At 42.7% G+C, this 18,074-nt stretch overlaps 1 protein-coding gene across 10 annotated transcripts in view; it reads right to left on the reverse strand.

The window, feature by feature from the left end:
* The window catches only part of rapgef1b (Rap guanine nucleotide exchange factor (GEF) 1b), a 43,136-nt gene that overhangs the window by 13,533 nt on the left and 11,529 nt on the right, over window positions 1-18,074 (reverse strand). For 3 of the 10 annotated variants that reach the window (XM_062412429.1, XM_062412439.1, XM_062412437.1), the window contains exons 2-10: window positions 6,494-6,639; window positions 5,723-5,901; window positions 3,800-3,956; window positions 3,622-3,710; window positions 3,376-3,534; window positions 2,076-2,126; window positions 1,404-1,518; window positions 1,076-1,262; window positions 242-763 (exon numbers count right to left, since the gene is read on the reverse strand). In XM_062412429.1, coding sequence (XP_062268413.1) covers window positions 242-763; window positions 1,076-1,262; window positions 1,404-1,518; window positions 2,076-2,126; window positions 3,376-3,534; window positions 3,622-3,710; window positions 3,800-3,956; window positions 5,723-5,901; window positions 6,494-6,639 — 1,605 coding nt within the window. The remainder of the gene's footprint in view (window positions 1-241; window positions 764-1,075; window positions 1,263-1,403; window positions 1,519-2,075; window positions 2,127-3,375; window positions 3,535-3,621; window positions 3,711-3,799; window positions 3,957-5,722; window positions 5,902-6,493; window positions 6,640-18,074) is intronic. The other 7 variants (XM_062412433.1, XM_062412440.1, XM_062412431.1 and 4 more) reach the window with 6 other exon arrangements.

Raw genomic sequence — 18,074 nt, forward strand, 5'->3', positions numbered from 1 at the left:
TCTATTAACAATGGAATATTTCCTTGATATAAGCGATTCTTCAATGAACTGATGATGAAGTGCAGCCAATGTCCGGTTGTGCCCTATTAATCAACCTCATCCCTTTCCTTAACTCCCTCCCTCATTAGACTCTGTCCCTTCATTTGTGTACATGCCCTCTCTTCAAACATCTCATTTAAAATATCTCTTTTCTTCCCTGCCTTCTCATAACATCCCTATTCCCTCCTCTCCCTTCACTTACTGTGTCTGCTTTTCTTTTCTGGGAGGGGCGGTGGGCTGCCAGACATATCTGCATTCTCGCTGCTCAAGTACTGCGAGACGAACAAGCTCCCATTTGTCTGGGGCATGGGTGAGATGGGTGTGAAAAGGGGAAATGGCGGCGTAGGGTTCAGTTCCTCTTCTGACAAATTGTCATACTGGGAAGGGTGTCGCTCATACAGCACTCTGGACCCTACGTCAGGGAAAGGAGATGCCTGGGTGCTGCGCCGCTTCTTCTGGGGAAGGGCAGGTGGTGCGCTGATGCGGAAGGACAGGGGATTCATTTGATTTGGCTGCGGGGTCCAGTACTCTGGGGTTTGCTGCAGTGGAGGAGCACTAAAGCGGGGATGTGAGGGATGCTGTCCGGGTACTGGGGAAGAGGACTCGCTGTGAGACTCTGGCAGGGGGCTCAGACACCCTCCCACTGGTATTGGGGGCAGGTTTTCCCCTACTGACAAGTCCTGGTGGAGGAAGTCATAATCCGGGTCGTAGTTCTCCGTGTTGTCTGAAAAGTGGAAGAAAAGGAAAAGATTTCATTTTTGTAAGCGTTTACTCACAATGAACACGTATTTATGTGTTATAATTCCATGACCTTCACAATAAAGAAAATGCTCATTAGCAAATGTTTTTCAAGGGGCAAATGGTCAAGAAAGCAACAACTCTCTTTCAAAACATTTGACATCTTCTCACTCACATGAAGTAGCTAATGTATATAAACCGCTGTACCGTTTAATCTGAACCTTTACGTGTCTGGTCAATTTGCTCTTTGCAAGCAGTTGTCTATGTCGCTGTCTAAGATTTGTCTCTGTATTCTTACCAAGTGTTTCACAGCTTGTGTTACGAGAGCACTGACCACTGTCCTGCTCCATGGAGGAGAGCTGTTCATCAGACTTGCTGAGTTTCCCCATGCTGCTGCAGGGAGATAGACGCGGAGATTCGCCCCCATACGACTGGCTCCCCCCAGAAAAACGCCTCTGCAGTAACTCCTGCTCGTAGTCCTGCTGCTGCACAGACAGAGAAATTATTACAAATATTATTCATTTCCTGTATGTTGTGTTGGAATGGTCCTCCACTGAAAATGAAGGTACGTTATAAATGGACCAGAAAGTCTGAAATCTCATCATGAGCTGGAGCTACAGCCTTACCTGTCTGTTAACACTGCAGGGAAGACTGGAGCCGCGGCTCATAGGTGCAACCACTGCCACCCGTGTGGGCGAAGGAGCTGACTGACGCTTCTTTGGGGGAAGAGCTGGTGGAGGACTATAGATGAGATAAACAGCAAAATTACAAAGCAGAAACGCCCTGAGGCAAAGTCAATGCAGAAAAAAACACACTTTCTCAGACATGTATGCACACACAAATCCATGTATCAATACATTAACACACAAACACCATCATCATCACCCCCGGAAAAAGTGTGAGATGAAGTTGAGCGTATTTCATGTTAGCCTCTCTCAGCTCTGACAAGTAGTTGTTCTGCTTGTCAAACCAAAATTCTTTCAGTGAGTTAATACCAGGTCAAAATGCGACAAAGGGCGGGAACATAAATCACCATGATATGGAGGCCAGTGAAAAGACAGTGCAGAGGTCAGTCACACATTCTCATGCACTGGACGGTCATCTGATTGGATGATGAGTTCTTTGAGGAGTACCGAGGATGACACACACAGACGTTGGAATGATGCAACCATGCAAGTCAAGAAAAACTGTCATCCAATCAAGAAGCTTTTTGGGTTGGATTGGGTTGGGGGGGGGGGGGGGGGGGGTCTAGGGTGGGATGTTATAATGGAGACTGATGATCCTATAGGCTAACATACTTCTCCTTCTGAGAGGGTCTCCTTTGGCCGGCATCAGCATTCAACTGAGCTCTGTTCCCAGAATCCAAAGGGAAACCAAGGATGGAAGAGATAAAGAGAGACAGCAGAAAGAGTAAGAGAGGAAGAGACAAACAACAAACAAACCAAAGTTGGCTTAAGCGTGAAAGTGGAAGATTTTAGAGAATTTTGGGTTTGGATTGATGGATGAGCAGCTGGGCTGAGAGGGAAATGACTAGTAAGACCTTTGCACAAGGAGCGTTTTTTTCGTGCTTATATGCACTTTAATGATATTTGTCAAAATTGAATCCATCAGATCAGCAATGGAATTTCTCAGTGATATTATCCCTTTTATTTTCAAGCTTTCTCTTTCAATGGGTACACGTCTAACCAGTCACAATTTGTGGTGTTGACAACATCATATTTTAAAGCTTTTGGGGTAGAAGACGAAGCAGTCCGATATAAAGTTTATATGTAGATTTAATAGATTTTTCTCTAGCCATCGCTTCTGGTTATTGAAATTATAGGCTGTATCCAAGTGGAAGCTATAGGATCAAGCAACAAGCGCTCTCCTCTCTTCATCAATATTGGGTGAGGCCAGATAATTCATCTGTTTCAGTAAATAGAGCAACAGATTACCATCACTTCATGTTGATTCCACCTCTCTTTTCCAGAGCTGCGATTTGTTTCTACTCTAAATGTGAAGAGTGTATGGCGCATCGAAATTCACCTACAAATATTTGTTATTTTCAAAATCCTTTAAACTACCATAAAGTTTCAGATGTTCAAACTTGCAGTAGGTCGAAATCAGTGAAAATGAACAAAATACGAGGGACTTGCCTTTCAATACCCATATCCTTAACGCGGTTCCTATTCCTCATTTGGTGTCTAAACCTTTTCACGTAACTTCGATGTGAACTGAAACAACTGTGGAGAATAAATGCAGAACGGACTCTTCTGCTTTTGTCCATACAGTGGAGAACAGTCACAACATTTGTGTCGCCACATAACTGCCAATCCACATCTCTGCAGCTCAATGAGTGGAAAAAAAATGGATTGAACTGAGAAAAGAAAAAAACTGATATTTAAGTCTTGCAAAGATTACAGACCTTGACTAACAACTTCAACAAAATATATGAAGGAGCAGCTCAGTACCAGAGAACTTCCGGCAGAATTAATTTCTAAGTCTAATATTCACTATGGCAATCACCTGTTTTTAAGCATTAACTTCCTTAATTGCCAAAGAGCATCTCAAAATAGGGAGGGTGCAGTGTAGTACAGCTGCAGAGAACAGGGTCCTCACCTGAGCTCTGCCATCTTTGCTTCGGGAAGTGGGGGTTTGGGTGGGGCTTCCTCTTCATCTGGTATCTCAGGGGCAACCTCTGCGGGGACAACTGCTGGAGCGGTCTTATTCGAGAGCTCCTGCTCCCGATCTATCGAGGGCAACTCTGTTGACACGCTGCTTCGCACATAAAAGTTGTCTGAGTGAACAAGCTACTTTGAGTGTCTGGATGTTGCTGTTTCAGGAAAGCAGTATTTTTGGACTCACCATTCTGCTGTGATAGCAGGTGGTGCTGGTTTGTTGGGTGTGGTGGGTGATGGCTGCTCCTGTTTCTCTATGGTCAGCTTCACAAGTTCCTATTCATAGACAGACAACAAAGCCAGCTTCAGCTGATATAGGGATTAAGACGAGACAATTCACACATTTTGTCCAATGAGGGGCCTACCTTTACACCGTCCAGCACTGCTTTGATGACACTTGTGACTGATGCCACATTTTCCTTGTCTTCCAGGTCAATGCCATCCAGCATCACCTGGTCTGCCCAACGGATGAGGTTGGCCAGACTCTGGTACACACGGTTATGGCAGGAAGACAGTGCAGAACTGTTGGAAGGGTGTGAAAGTAAGGATGGGTGAGGGTAGGAGTAGAACATGGCAATGGAGAACGGGACAGAGGAATACATGAATCAGATAAAATGGAGATGATGACAGCATGGTGGTGAGCATGACGGTGAGAGCAGGCATAGAAACAGGAGGTGCAGAGAGTAGAATGATTAAAGACAACACAAAAGAGGGGTGTGAACAAAAGCAATTGGACAAGTACACGTTAAACCGAAGGTGAGAAAAATCAAGTAGAAACAAGAAAACATGAGAAGCTTCATTTATCATCTATTACACTACATATTTAGGGTGACTTTCTTGTGGAACTGCAGGCGATTCCTGACAACACAGAAGTAATAAGCTCACTCTAACCACATAAGGAAGCAGGGTGTTGTTCAAACCCAACACTAAGGTGTGGCGCAGGCCTGTACCGACATGCTGCAGCTGATTCACAGTGCTGGAATATCCATCCACTGTCTCTCCACAGCTTAGCCCAAATATGAGTGGGAAACAGCTATGTACAGGCGCTTGCGTAAGGATTTAAGGGATGGTGGAGCAATTGGGAGGATGGAGAGGTTTGACCCAGAAAGATTACATGAGCTAAAGGTTGTAGGTTACACCAGAGCCCAGTAGGAATTGTGGAATTGTAACAAGTCTGCACATAGAGTGCCCAGTCAGTTTGACTTTGGCAAATAAGCACTTAATTCAACACAACCCTGTGTCAGACAGTGAGTAGGAGTTACACCCACTGTTGACCTACTTATTTGACCAGTATTGATTTAAATCACTGCACTACAGTGGAAGTGAACAACACTGTTAAATAACTGTGATTCAACATTGTGCATGCTAAACAGATGGCAAAACTAACTTAACAATATTTATAACATCTTTTTTTCCAATGTATGTCACACAATGGCGACTGCATGTACAGCAGCTTATTTACCAAACAAACATCTGAAGTGTTGTGAATTGACTAGCTTGAGGCAGTAGTGTATTCAAGTCGCTGCATGCAGTCTAAGCTGCAGCAAAACATCAACATTCTACTGTGATCTATTGGGGTCTGTCTCCATCAGACTGAGGTCATATCCCCAGAGATGGCTGCCTCTCAATGTTGCGGCAACAATCCATCAGCTTCTTTTAAACACAGAGATACTAGTTTAAAAAACCTGCCACCTCTGACCTCAATACTTCATCTGCATTGACAGATGGGAAAAGTCGCAAAGACAAAGACAGAGAGGTTCTAACATGTCTTGACAGTCCATACAAATCTGAGGGTGCTTTCACAGAAGGGGGATGATGTCATTCGCAGAAAGTATAGCAAAACAAATTAAATCAGTTAAAATACAGTGTCTGAGAGGTGGCATTTATTTCCATCCCTTGAAGGTAGGATTTTTGATAATGTGCCACATCGACAGTGATTCAAATGTGAACGTAATTTTGAAAGACGTCACGCATCAAGTCCAGAGCAGCTTGCGGCAAGGGATGTCCCTCTTCACAAGTTGCTTAGTGAGCGGTAGTCAACATCATGCTAGTTCTAACATGTCTTGCGTGCACGGCAGCTATGTGGTAAGTTACAGTGAAAGGCAGAATTCATAAGAATGATTCGACAAATCTGTATATTGTAGACTATCTTATGTTGTAAAGGAAAGCAATCAGGGAGCAAGGTTTGTTGTACAGTTATCCATCTTGGAAAGATAAGGTTTATAGGTTCCAGGGAATGAAGCCTTTCAAATATTATCCTCAATTCTCTATCAAACGTTAGTGCTCACCTTTGTTGTACCCGGGCTTCCACCTGAACCAGGGGCAGGATTGCTTCCAGCACCTTGCTAGCAGAGCCAGGAAGCATCTCCAGCACCTTCTTCTCTACAACCATTTTGTCCACAATGGTCTTGAAGTAGCGCAGGGCACTGACCACCTCCTTCTCATGTTCCTCCAGTCGACTGACCTTCTAAAAAACACAATAAAAAGAAAATAGTGCCTCAGAATTACAGTACAAAAACCTATGTGACATTATCATAATAATGACAAGCTCTTTAACAACACAAACACAGTGAAATACGAATCACTGAACAACCTCTTTAGTATTTGGACCATCACAGCAGTCTGTGCTCTCTGCTGTGGTTTTATGACTCCCATGGTTTGCTCACAGTTCAAGGCACCATCTATCAATTGATGTGGCTTGGAGCAATCTTGCTTCTACAGCTTTTTCAGGCTCTCTTTCACGGCAGGACTGCTGGGGAATTTACTCATTACACTAGAAGCCTTAAGAGGCGGAGGAGGAGTTCATTCAGGAAGTGGCCCAATTCCATTCAAGTCATCTTTACAGATTTAGACACCTGCTGAAGCACACGCAGCCGCCACAGGGACTGGGAAGCGGTGGGAACCAGCAGGGATATTTGGGCACACACCGAAACAATGGGATATGAGAGCACAAAACATTACGGCAGGAAAACAACTGCCTCACAAATAGTAAACAAAGGCAGTGAATAGGTGGGAAAGAGAAGGATTTCCCACAACACATACATTTTCTGTACACACACCTTGTTAGTAGGTTTCTCAGTACTCTTGGCTGCTGGCTCAGGCTGCAGTAGCTTGCCCTTCTTTGACGGTGTCCTCTTGATTTTGGGTGAGTGGAACTTGTCCATCAGCTTCATGGTGAAAGAGGAGAGATGGGACCGCTGCGAGTCTGTCGACAGAAGGAAAAACAGAAAAGGTTGAGTGGTTGGCGTATGACGACAGATTCTCAGAGGGGGCACATAGAAATTAGATTAAAAAAACAGATGGCACAAGCACACTGAAGTGTATCGCACAATGTCACTCGGCAAAAAAAATGCTCAAGTGCAGTTCTCAATGCCAGAGAGATGCAAAAACAAATCTTGAACTTTAATGAGGATAACACCAGATTTTTGTGAGTGTAAATAAGTTATAAGTATTTGTAACACCCGTTTTTTAAGCTGCTTTTTTCGCTTCCTGCATAAATCTTCTGGGAAAGATCTCCCACCTGTCCATGATGTGCATACGTGTGCACAAAGAGAGAGCAGAACGGGGGAGAAGACTGTGGTTATAATAAAATACTCTAGTTAATGCTGAGATTAAATTTGCTTTATGATATATTATTGAGAGAGGGTTCATAATAGCAGAGTCATTTAGCTGAATTCCAAATGTTCAGTGTAGGGATTGCTGATTGTATCTTAGGAGGAAAGAGTTCTCAAGCTGGCTCAAGGTCCCCCTTCACCTCTCAGTCCCAACTCTTCATCTCCCAAACAAAATGAATCAAGAGATAGATGCTAATGACAATGGTGGGAGTCAGCAGGAAGTGTGGGTTTTTATCAGCAACACAATTGTGCCTCTATCTGCAATAATCTCCCTTCAGCGCGATGACAGCAGGATCTGGCATTCCACGGCCATCAGCCTAAAAACACTGAATGCTGAGTCGCAATCGACAACAGTAGAATACCACAAACTAGAATTCCAGCCGCGCAGCGCTTTCATCTGTACCATCAATCCACATGCCTCACAGATATCCACTCCACTGTTCTCTCCCTCCACCCCTAATCCTCGTCATCCCTCACTCTGAGCGAAAGCCAAAGTTGGTTGAGGCAGCCAAGAACGGTTGTGTCTCATTAAATATGTTGATGTGAACGTACTATCCAGTGTCGTTTCCTCCTGATACAAATGCCTGTGATGAGGCATGCATGACCCCTCAGGCTCTTGTTTTACACTGCTTTTTTTTTTTATCTTATCTCAGTTTGCTGCAAAAATGTATCAACAATTGATGTTTTGCAGGAGCTAGTAAGTTTCTTATGGTGCATGGTTGATTAAATAAACCACTGCAGTGTTTCCCCCAGTAAATCTGTCAGTCAAGGTGGTAAGCAGGTGGCGGTGCTGTTGGCGCGGCGCGTAGCGGCGCGGCGAAAATTTTTGGGGGTATTTTGCTCAAAGATGCCAGTACGCATGAATGAAATAAACAACTGTTTATTTCAATATAAATAAACAACAGTAGGTACAAATGTTGTGGAAAACATGCAGACACTACAAAATAGGGTTTAAGCCGGTTTTTAAGAAAAATCAAGCTGCCTCTGAAGATGACAGTTTGTGATGTCGGATTCCGTTCAAATTAACCGCCTATTCATTGTGGACGGCAAGAAAAAAAAAGTTTTCGCGCATGCGCACCTGATTCTGTATGATTTAACATGTACGCAAATAAGCATCATTCTTTGTGCCTTTTTTACGTAAATGGTATGCCACATAAGCCTTTACGTTACATATCATTCATGGACCAATTAAAATCGAGATATTACTAGACATTTACGCAGCTTAAGGCCAATGTATGCTACTCCGAGTCCGTTGCGGACTGACGGACGGACGGAGCGGACGGACCCTTTTTGATTTATAGTTCTACGAGCCTTTTTGTTGTGAAAACAATTCACCGCCAGAACAGTAGATGGCGCAACTGAAGTCGAGCTTAGAGAAGCCTACCTCATGAGGTATATAGAAGAAGTCCACGCTGGTTTATTTACGTCCTCCCGGCTCCTCACACACAGTGAACGATGGCAGCTAACAGAAAAAGGATGTTGCTGACGCGACAGTTTTTGCTGAATAAAGTGACACCCAGCGGGTCATAATGCTTATGTTATCGTGTCTTAACGCAGCGGTTCCCCGGTCTTGTTTCCAAACTGCGTTGCTAATTCAACAGCTGCAACAGCTTGAAGCTACACGGAGGCAGCTAGCTTCCCCCCAGCTTCCACACACAGTCAGCAGGGACACCCGATACTAACTACTACCGTTAGTTAGTATCGATCTAAAGTGTTTGCTTCTAACCTGACGGTGTTTGAGAAAGAGTGTCATGAGCCGTGGGATTAAAGTCAGCGGGTTTTTGCGCTGTTCCCACCGCAGTTAGCATGGTGGTTAGCCCGCTAGCCACGTTATGAAAGTTCGTTATAACAGTATGTGACCGTACACACGTGCCGTAAGTGCTCTAACCAGCCACCGTCAGCCGGACAACGCTGCTGGCTTAACACACTTGTCACACGAATTATAGAGTCGTAGTTGTGATTTTGGTTTATTGTGATGTAGGGAATGGAACAGGAAGTTTCCATTCCGAAATGCTGGCGTTAGCGGACCAATCACCAATATTTTTTTCAGTACATTGGTAGTCAAGGCGGGGCCCTAGTCTTGTTAAGGCGGCCGCCTTAACAAGATAGTGCTGGGGGAAACCCTGCACTGAGCTACTGGAAACATGTCTCATGACTTTCATCCTGCATTGAGCTATTTCAAAAATCCAAATTTGTCAAATCCCTCAAAAAGACATGACAGGGAAATTTATTTATCTCCATAAATAGAAAAGCTTTGTTCAAAGATACGATATAACCTTATTACAGGAAGACATGCAAGACAAATATAGACTATTTCCACATTTGATTTGTGGTCCAGTTATGTTACTTCACTTCAAAGTAAAACTTCTGTTTGACAGTTTGCAATCTCTTCTTGCAGAGACTGATGAACTGAATGTGCTCAGCTGGGCAGGATTTAGAAAACGAGAGAAACAAAAAAGAACTTGAGACAAAGAGCTCGGAGTCAGACTAGGGTACTACACAAAGTGAAGACCTTTCAGTAGGGGGCAACCTGCTCATCTAAACAGCTGCCTGTATCAATTCTCTGTATCACAGCCACAGGGGATGCAGTGTTTGCTTCAGTGCACCTAAATAGTGTCTGAACAGCATAGCACGGGCTGACAGTGTGTGAGGATTTGTTTGTACCCTGAGGGCGAACATACCTGTGCTTTGCTGGTTTTGCCAGTTTTGCCGCAAGCCATGCTGCTATCCTGGCAGGATTTTAAATGAAGGCAATGTGTTGAGCGGATCATATGCTTTTGATTGCGCAGCAGCCTCCATATATATTTAATTCTCAGATAATCCTATCCATTTGACCCTGCTGACCTCTTATTCCTGGCATGAGTACAGGGAATGTGGTTAACGTCACAATATGCTGGTCCCTCACACTCAATCTCAGCTTCAATAGGCCCAGAAGGACCATGAGCGCATTTGCAGCTGCAACTTCAGGTTGAGATATGGTGACGTCGGCATGGTGAGTCACCGGAATGATCAATACATCTGGTCCCTTAGACAGCTCCTGTGGCTCAGCTGTTTATCATGCACACAGGGCTGGTTGCCATTCTACTCTGCTCGCTGCTTCACTTCTCTAACACCTCCCTCCCTTTCCTCTTCCTCTCGAGTTCGTCTGGCTCAGCATGACATCATCAACAAAAAGAAATGAAGAGGGTGAAGGAGAGCAAGTCAGAGAGGGAGGAAGAAAATAAAATGCAAACCAGACAGAGGGGGGGGGGGGTTTGGTGAATACAGTGACATGCTCTGTTATAGTCATATAGGCCTCTCAGCGACCATCCTCCATAGAGAGGCCAACATCCCTCCTGCTCTCCCCTGATGCCTGCGTGCTGTTGTCCACAGTTACGAGGTGGTGATGTCATTGGTTGAAATGTCTCTCTCTCTGAATCTGACCAGTCATAGACCAAGCAAAAGACTGAAAGAAACCTCAGTAATTTTTTTCCCCTTTTTCCCTTTTCAGCTGCCCAGGCCACAACACCTCTTTGTACTGGAGTACTTCCTAAACACCGTGTGGTCACAAACCCCTGCAAAATATTTTCATGCACAAGTTTAATGTTTCTTTAAAGCCAAAATCTGGATTTTTACTGCTATTAAATTGCATTGTAAAGAGTCGGATTGGAAATGAATACCACAATTTACCCAGTCTGGACCCAATAATTCAAGACATGTTTTCCTTTTTGATTCCCAGTGGCCCCCTTATTGCTTCACAAAAGATTATCTTATCTTTCCAAATCAACATATTTTTTCACAAAACGTCTTGTTCGACTTTTCTGTTCACACGTACAGCCCCTCTAGAAATATTTAGGAAAAAACTCCCAAATAGTTCAGTGCAGGTCTGAAAGCAGCTTATGTTACAATATAACCTCACTGTCACTTGAGTACAATTACAATGTACATTTCGGCTCATGTTTGTTCCCTTTCTAAATTGATACGGGTAGCAAAAAAAGATTAAATTGTATGTTTTCTATGATGCTGTGAAGGACATACGAACAAGCAAAATGAGGATATCGCTTAAGATTGATTGCTAAGAATAAATAGGGAAGGATTTAGCTTATAAACATAAGCATCTAAATTGAAGGCATCTAGATTGCTAAAACACTTTGAGATGCTCAGAAAGGCCTTGGGGACATTTTAAACAAACACTCCAGTCTGAACTGCTCCTGAACAACGCCTGGGAGACGTCTCACACAAGTCTGTTGTGAAGTAGAGTTCCCGGGAGTCTTATAGCTGCTGAACTCACACAGGGTCTAAATTTATGGGGGCTTATGGCAAACACAAACAATCAACTATATACTATACGCCTTAAATAGATTTAAGTACATTTCACAGTGCGCTCAGATTTTCTCATTTACCAGATTAACTATGGACCTGACCTTGTTTCTTAATTATTACTGGATTGTTAATGGATTCAAGTCATCCAGGTACATCTAGTATCCTACCAGGAAATCCGACATGTCCATGGTAACCCCTACCACAACACAGACGCACAAGTACAATTCTTTCAGGTTGTAGACGTTAAAGATCACTAAAATTGATCATTGCTTTTGTTACGTTCTGTCATTAAGATGAGCTGCCGAATCCTGACTTCGACATTTGAGCACAAATTGCAAATCAAAAAACAAATATGATCATGTTTAAATAAAATAATAATTAGAAAATTAAGCTTTTGCATTTCTGAGACAGAGAGACTTTTTCAAATTATTTGAAACACTAAACACCTGGTAACAAACAAAAGAGTGTAAATTGTGTTTTTATCCATTTATAGAACATGTAAAGGGTCGATTTCCGTGTAAATATAAATTGTGCTCGGTTCATGTCAGACCATCAGGACATGAAGTTAGTGTGAATAACTTAGGTTCAACTGGTTGCACCGACTTTTGCACGGGTAATTTTCTTTAAATGATTTGTTTCAGAATGTGCATTAACAACTAAAGCTTTATATTTAGATACAGTATGTACTATTCTTGGAACCTGACCCAAATTCTGGACAGAAGATAAACAGCAGAATAATTCAGAGGGAAATCCAAGGTTCCCAGTTGCTGATCCCGACAACACAACTGAGCACCAGTGACACATGAGCTTGTCCAGATCTGACTGAAGTGCTGTCAGACTGGCAGACTGATCTGGTTCTTGTTCAGTACAGGTGTGATCTATACTGGACAGCTGGTCGCACCCCCACCCCTGCCCTCCCACTCAGAATAGGATGAAGACATGGTACAGGGATACAGGGGAGGCTATGTTTTAGGTTACAGACACAGCTGTCACCTCCTGCTGAACTCAGTGAAAGTGTGTGCAAGTCCCACGTATATGGGCTTGTAGAGGCAGCTAAAAAACTGCAACAAGGGTCACAAAGGTCACTGGGCCAGCTGTTGAGTGGGGGAAGAAGACAGAAGGGGGAAATAACTCATCTGACCGAGCAAACTGTACAGTGGATCAAAGGATGGAAGAATCTCCTCAACAAGACGGGACAAGACAACGAACAGTTAGAATGATGTGCGGAGTCTGCACAGACTAATCCCATTACATTTTGGAATCTTTTATTTCTCTCTACAAACTACCTGGAAAACTAAAAGGGGTTTTAAGAAATGACCTGTGGGTAAAATCCCTAGAATTGGCTATGGGGTTTACCCTCAGTTTGCCTTTCACACATGCACAACACAGCAGAAGTCGTTTCGCACAGACGCCTTTGCAACAGCATCAAGTCCTCCGCATTTACAGGCAAGAGTTGAGCAAGCCGGGTGCAGCAGGCAGAGACAGGAAGTGTTGTATTTACTCGCAGACACTTGTGTCAGCTCTTATCACCACAAACTTGCTTGACATCTTGGTCGGTACCCTCTACATGTATAACAGCGCCTAAGAAAACCTAACCTCCTTAGTGGAGGCCATATTTAGAATACTACAATAATAACACAATGTCTTTATACTATTAGCTCAGTTTGGATATATAGGATATATTCATATATTTACTGAATTATGACCCAAGATTGGATTTTCCTAACCATGCTTGATAAAAGCTTGGGCCATACTTGGATTAAATGTATTTCACCTCACTTTAAAGCATCAGCTGAAATTGGTGTCACATACTATTCTGTACTTTGAAGAGTCAGCTGCATTCATTCTTGGTACAATTGAAAATGACAGAAGCTTCACCCTGCTATGGTATACATTTAAATAGACAGTTCATTGTTTACTAGTGATTCCGTCTGGAATGAGGGCTTATTAGTTCATAAAAGCGACAACATAGTGAGTGAATTACTGTGCATTACACTGTAAAACAAAAACCGCGGAGACACAGAGCCAAGTATCGTTTCTCCACAGGCCAGTCCTGCTGTGGTGCAACAGAGTGGAATGCAAGCTGGAGGCACGCGAGATGAACAGTGAGGACAAAAATGAAGAGGAAAGAGAGAAAAATTCAACAGGAAATAGTTAAGTGCTTAGTGAATTATTTATTCTCTCGATTGTAGTGGTTGGCTTCCTGTTGGCTCTGCTCAATTTTCAATAGGAATCATCTATATGCCCTCAGTTATCAACAGGCACCACTGTAGGATACAGCAGGCGGTGTGTTGTGTAGCTACAGGCCAAGAATAGGAAGGGCAGGGAGGAAGCCCTGGTGAGGAACGTGTCCACTGGTTAATGGTTGAATGGGGCCTATGGAGGAAAAGGTCCAGTGGAGGGTTTTTACAGTTTTCCAGCTGTTCTGTTTGACTAGGTTGTTCAACAATGGGCACAGGGACACTGGAAGCATCCAGTTCACTTCCTGAGTGAGTAAATGAGATCCAGTGGATTCTAAGTGCTCAAACCACTTACAGTCTATTGTATATCATTTAACAAATGAGTAAATGAGACACTGACGGACATGTTATCATGTGGGCAATTCAATTATAAATGCAAAATGGCACCTCCAAACACTGGTTGTCTTCAGCAACTCACTTCTAAATTTCTTCTCAAGTGTTACAATTAAAACAACGGATGAATAATTGTGACATGGCATCTGAGAAATTACATCAGGGATAACAATCAGCTATTACCAATTTCTAATGGAAAGAATGATGAGCTACTTTAAAATTAATCCATCCATCTATTATGTTCATCATGTATTCTTTAAGGGTTGTACAGGAGGGGCTAGAGCCAATCCCAGCTTACATTGGGTAAGAGACGGTGTATATCCTGGATAGGTCACTATCCTTTTGATGGACCAACATACTGAGACAACCAACCAACTTTCAAGTTTAAATTGAAATTAATATTCACTTAAGCAAAACATTTTCTTCTGGCTTATTTACAACATGCAATAACTTCAAGGTTCATACATTTTGAAGTATGTTTTGAAACACCGGTTACTTCACTAAAATCACATTTTATCTTGATTTCAATTCTTGTCTGAAAGAAAATGCATGTCAGGTTCTGTCTTTACCTCTACTTCATTATATTACATTACATGTAATTTAGCTGACGCATTTGTCCAAAGCGACTTACATTTTTAGTACACTCAACATTTATGAGGGGCCATTTAGGGGTTCAGTATCTTGCCAAAGACACTTAGGCATGCAGATGGGAAAGAGTGGGATTCGAACCAGCAACCCTCTTGTTGCAGAACACCCGCTCTATCCCCTAGGCCACGCTCTCCCTTCATAACAACCACCTACTCCAAAATCTTAGGTTATCACCAGCTTCCACAAACATGACAGTCAGTTTAATCACTGACCATTCAACCAGTCCCACAAACCATGGGTACATGATCAGGGACAAATATCAATGTGGTGAAGAAGGTGCTCTGCATGCTAGGTTGCATGGGAACAGACGGCTTGGTCAACAATGGCTAGCAGAGCGTGGCTACACAACTAGATCTATAACTGCTTAGAGAGATGGTGTTTGATCATCCAGGTTGAGCCCTTTGTGTGACATGAAGATGTTGAAGTCAACGTGAGTCAGTGAGATGCCAAAAACCCTTTCCTTTAAAGGTTGCGTGCAGCTGCTCTCACATCTGACCAAAGACGTGACAGAGTAGATGTCTTTCGGGGAACTCCTGCTGTGTGGAACACACCACACTAACCACTTTAGACAGCTAAGAAAGTTCAGAAAATGCTAGAATAACATTTAAAATGCAAATGCAAATGTGACCTAAAATTGAATACCCTCACTTAACACTGCATGACACATCTAAAGATGTGTCATTGGTAATGAAAATATATTACAATAAGCCATAACAAGCAACAAGCAGCATATAGAGGCACAGATGACATCACATCCAAATATTTTTATCACATCAGTGTAGAATCCATCATTTATTTACACTAAAACAAACTTAAGCCTGAAACATGCTTCTGCGACTGCGTCTGCGTCTTTTCACGCCGCTGTGGCGCAAGACTCGTTTTCATTCATGCTTCCCCAACCGTTGCGCGTCTTACAAAGCAATTCCGCGCCAGAACACTAGGCGGAGTAATGCTTTTTGTCGAAGACGACCTTAGAGACGCCTTCTTTCTTCTTCGTCGATTGTTTATTTACATAGCCACTGCGGCTCCTCGTAGCCTTTTTCTGGCGGACAAATCCGCCAGTCAGTGACAGGTTATACAAGTGATCATACTATCGGATCTCTTCTGCCAAGTGCTCTTCTATTTGGTCCATATTCGTTCTTCTAAAAAGTTGGCAAGTTCCATGTAGGTATGCAATGATCTGAAGTCACACACATGTTTTTTAGGGCACGTTGGGAAACTTGCATCGGTCTGTCGCGGTAAGATCTATAATATGCATCATCTGTCGTTTACTGCAATAAATCAGTAGCCTGAAGCATTGATAGACAACAGTACTTTCACACATAAAGTCACAAGGTCATACTGCTGCAGCACCATGAGAGTAAATACTGGGTTTGGTACAAAACAGTAAAGAAAAACAAATGAAATGTCTTATAGCTGTAATAAAAGCTTAAACCAACTATGGTCTGGTTTAAGGCTACTGCGGTTAAACCAGATTATTCACAGGTCAATAATTACAAAACATGCAGATGAGTTGTGGATCATGTGCAAAAAGTGGAGGTAGTTGGTGTGTGTGAAGATCGAATGTACTTGTTGTTGACTCAAGTAGGTATTGCTAATTGTCTAACTCTTCTAACTCGAGGACTCATTATATCTCATCTCCACGGAGAGACAACAAAAAGAAGAACCTGGATTGATCTGTTCAAAAATCCAAGAGGATTCTCCCTACCCTGTCTAGTGCCCCTGGGCAAGGCACCTTACTCCCCCAACATCCGCACCCCAAGCGCCGTACATGGTCGCTCACTGCTCTGTGTGTCCTGCACCAGATGGGTCAAAGCAGAGGTTAAATTTCCCTACCTGCATGAGTGTGCCTTCGCATGTCTGTGCATGTGTTTGGGACAAATAAATGCATCTTAATCTTAATCTCAATCTATTACGCTATTAAAATTATAATATGAACAGAAAACTGACTGGCACAGACCCAAGGATTTAGTCCCTTTTTATTCATGAGACATTACAATATGATAATATTAGTAACATCTGGGAAATGTTTAATTCCAAATAACTATTTAAATAATTACTAAAAAACTGGTGAGCTGTGTCTGTAGTTATTGCTTTTATCACATGCTATTTGGAAAGTAATGGGTGTGTTTCACTGTCAAGTATTGGGTAACTTCTGATGCATGGGCGACAGAAATAAACAGTAAATCATGGCAGAGACTTTTTTTTTTTAATGGCACAGTGGACCTGAGAGGCTGTGGTTAACATACAAAGCTCACAAAGAGAAGGTTTGTCTATCTGGATTGTAGTATATGTTTAGCATAAATCGTTGTACTTGATGCTCTATGGAGACACGTCATGAATCAAAATTGACACTTTTCTAGAATAAAATCTGTATTTATATGCCAATTTCCTCCACAAGCATCAATAAAGTGATATTCTATCTATTATTATTAGTTCACTATTGTATGACTGTGTCTCAGGACCTTATATTATATGAGATATGGGTGAGCAGCCCATAGAACAGTGTTTTAGAAGAGGGTGGGACCATTAGGCCTGTGTATTGTGAGGTGGCATAAACATTTACAAGTCTGTAGCCTCAATGCCTCCTCTGTTTAACTATGACGCCAACAAAACTTCTTCTTCCAAGGCTCTCTGTGCGCTCAGCGTTGACACCATCTTTTCAACATCTGAATTTCTCTCTGCCTCTGTACCTCGCCACTACTGCTGTGTCTTAAACTGGTGTGTTGTTCTTATTCTTAACATTGTTGGTAATTAGCCCACACATTTCCTCTTTTCTAGTTATTGTGTGATGATGGTGAACACCACATTGTTTGCATTTCGGGGAAAAGCGTTTTGTACAAATAAACTGTTGGGACTCCTGGTAGTTCTGCTGCCATATTATTAGCCTCCACCCCTAAGCTATTTCTTTTTTTTCTACCCATTTAATCCTCCCTTTTCTGTAAGTGCAACTAAATCCTCAGCAATTTAATAGTTCTCCTGAGTGTGGATGCTTTAGCTTTGCAAAAACCACAGACAGTGCTGATTTATACCGCTCTGCATTGGCTGTGGGCTGTGACTGACCTTTAAGTTATTATGAATATTCAAACAATCCCCCTTTGCTTGCCAGTAGTTGTAATTCTGGTTGGATGGATTCAATATGGGTCGAGGTCTCGTGGTGGGCACAGGAAGAGCTAATGGAAGTAGTTCATGGGAGCACTTGGCACGGCGGATCAGTGAGGTTGTATTGAAAGCTACAGAGGGAGCCCTGAGGTCTAGGTCACTCAATTGTCCTACGCATAACAGAAACGCACACACAAACACACAAAACACACAATGCACAAGTGTCCACATCCCCAGACAGAAACAAATGAGTACACAAAAAAACTATTCAACCACGAGCAAAATGCAGAGGGGATGCCCCATTCTCAACATCATCGACAACACACGGGCGGGAAGGTTTTGATGCCCCACTTGTGAAATAATAAACACAGTGACAAAATGGTTGAGTACACAATGGTATG

The sequence above is a fragment of the Platichthys flesus genome, chromosome 19 (genome assembly GCF_949316205.1).
Source record: "Platichthys flesus chromosome 19, fPlaFle2.1, whole genome shotgun sequence".
NCBI classification, from domain to species: Eukaryota; Metazoa; Chordata; class Actinopteri; order Pleuronectiformes; family Pleuronectidae; genus Platichthys; species Platichthys flesus.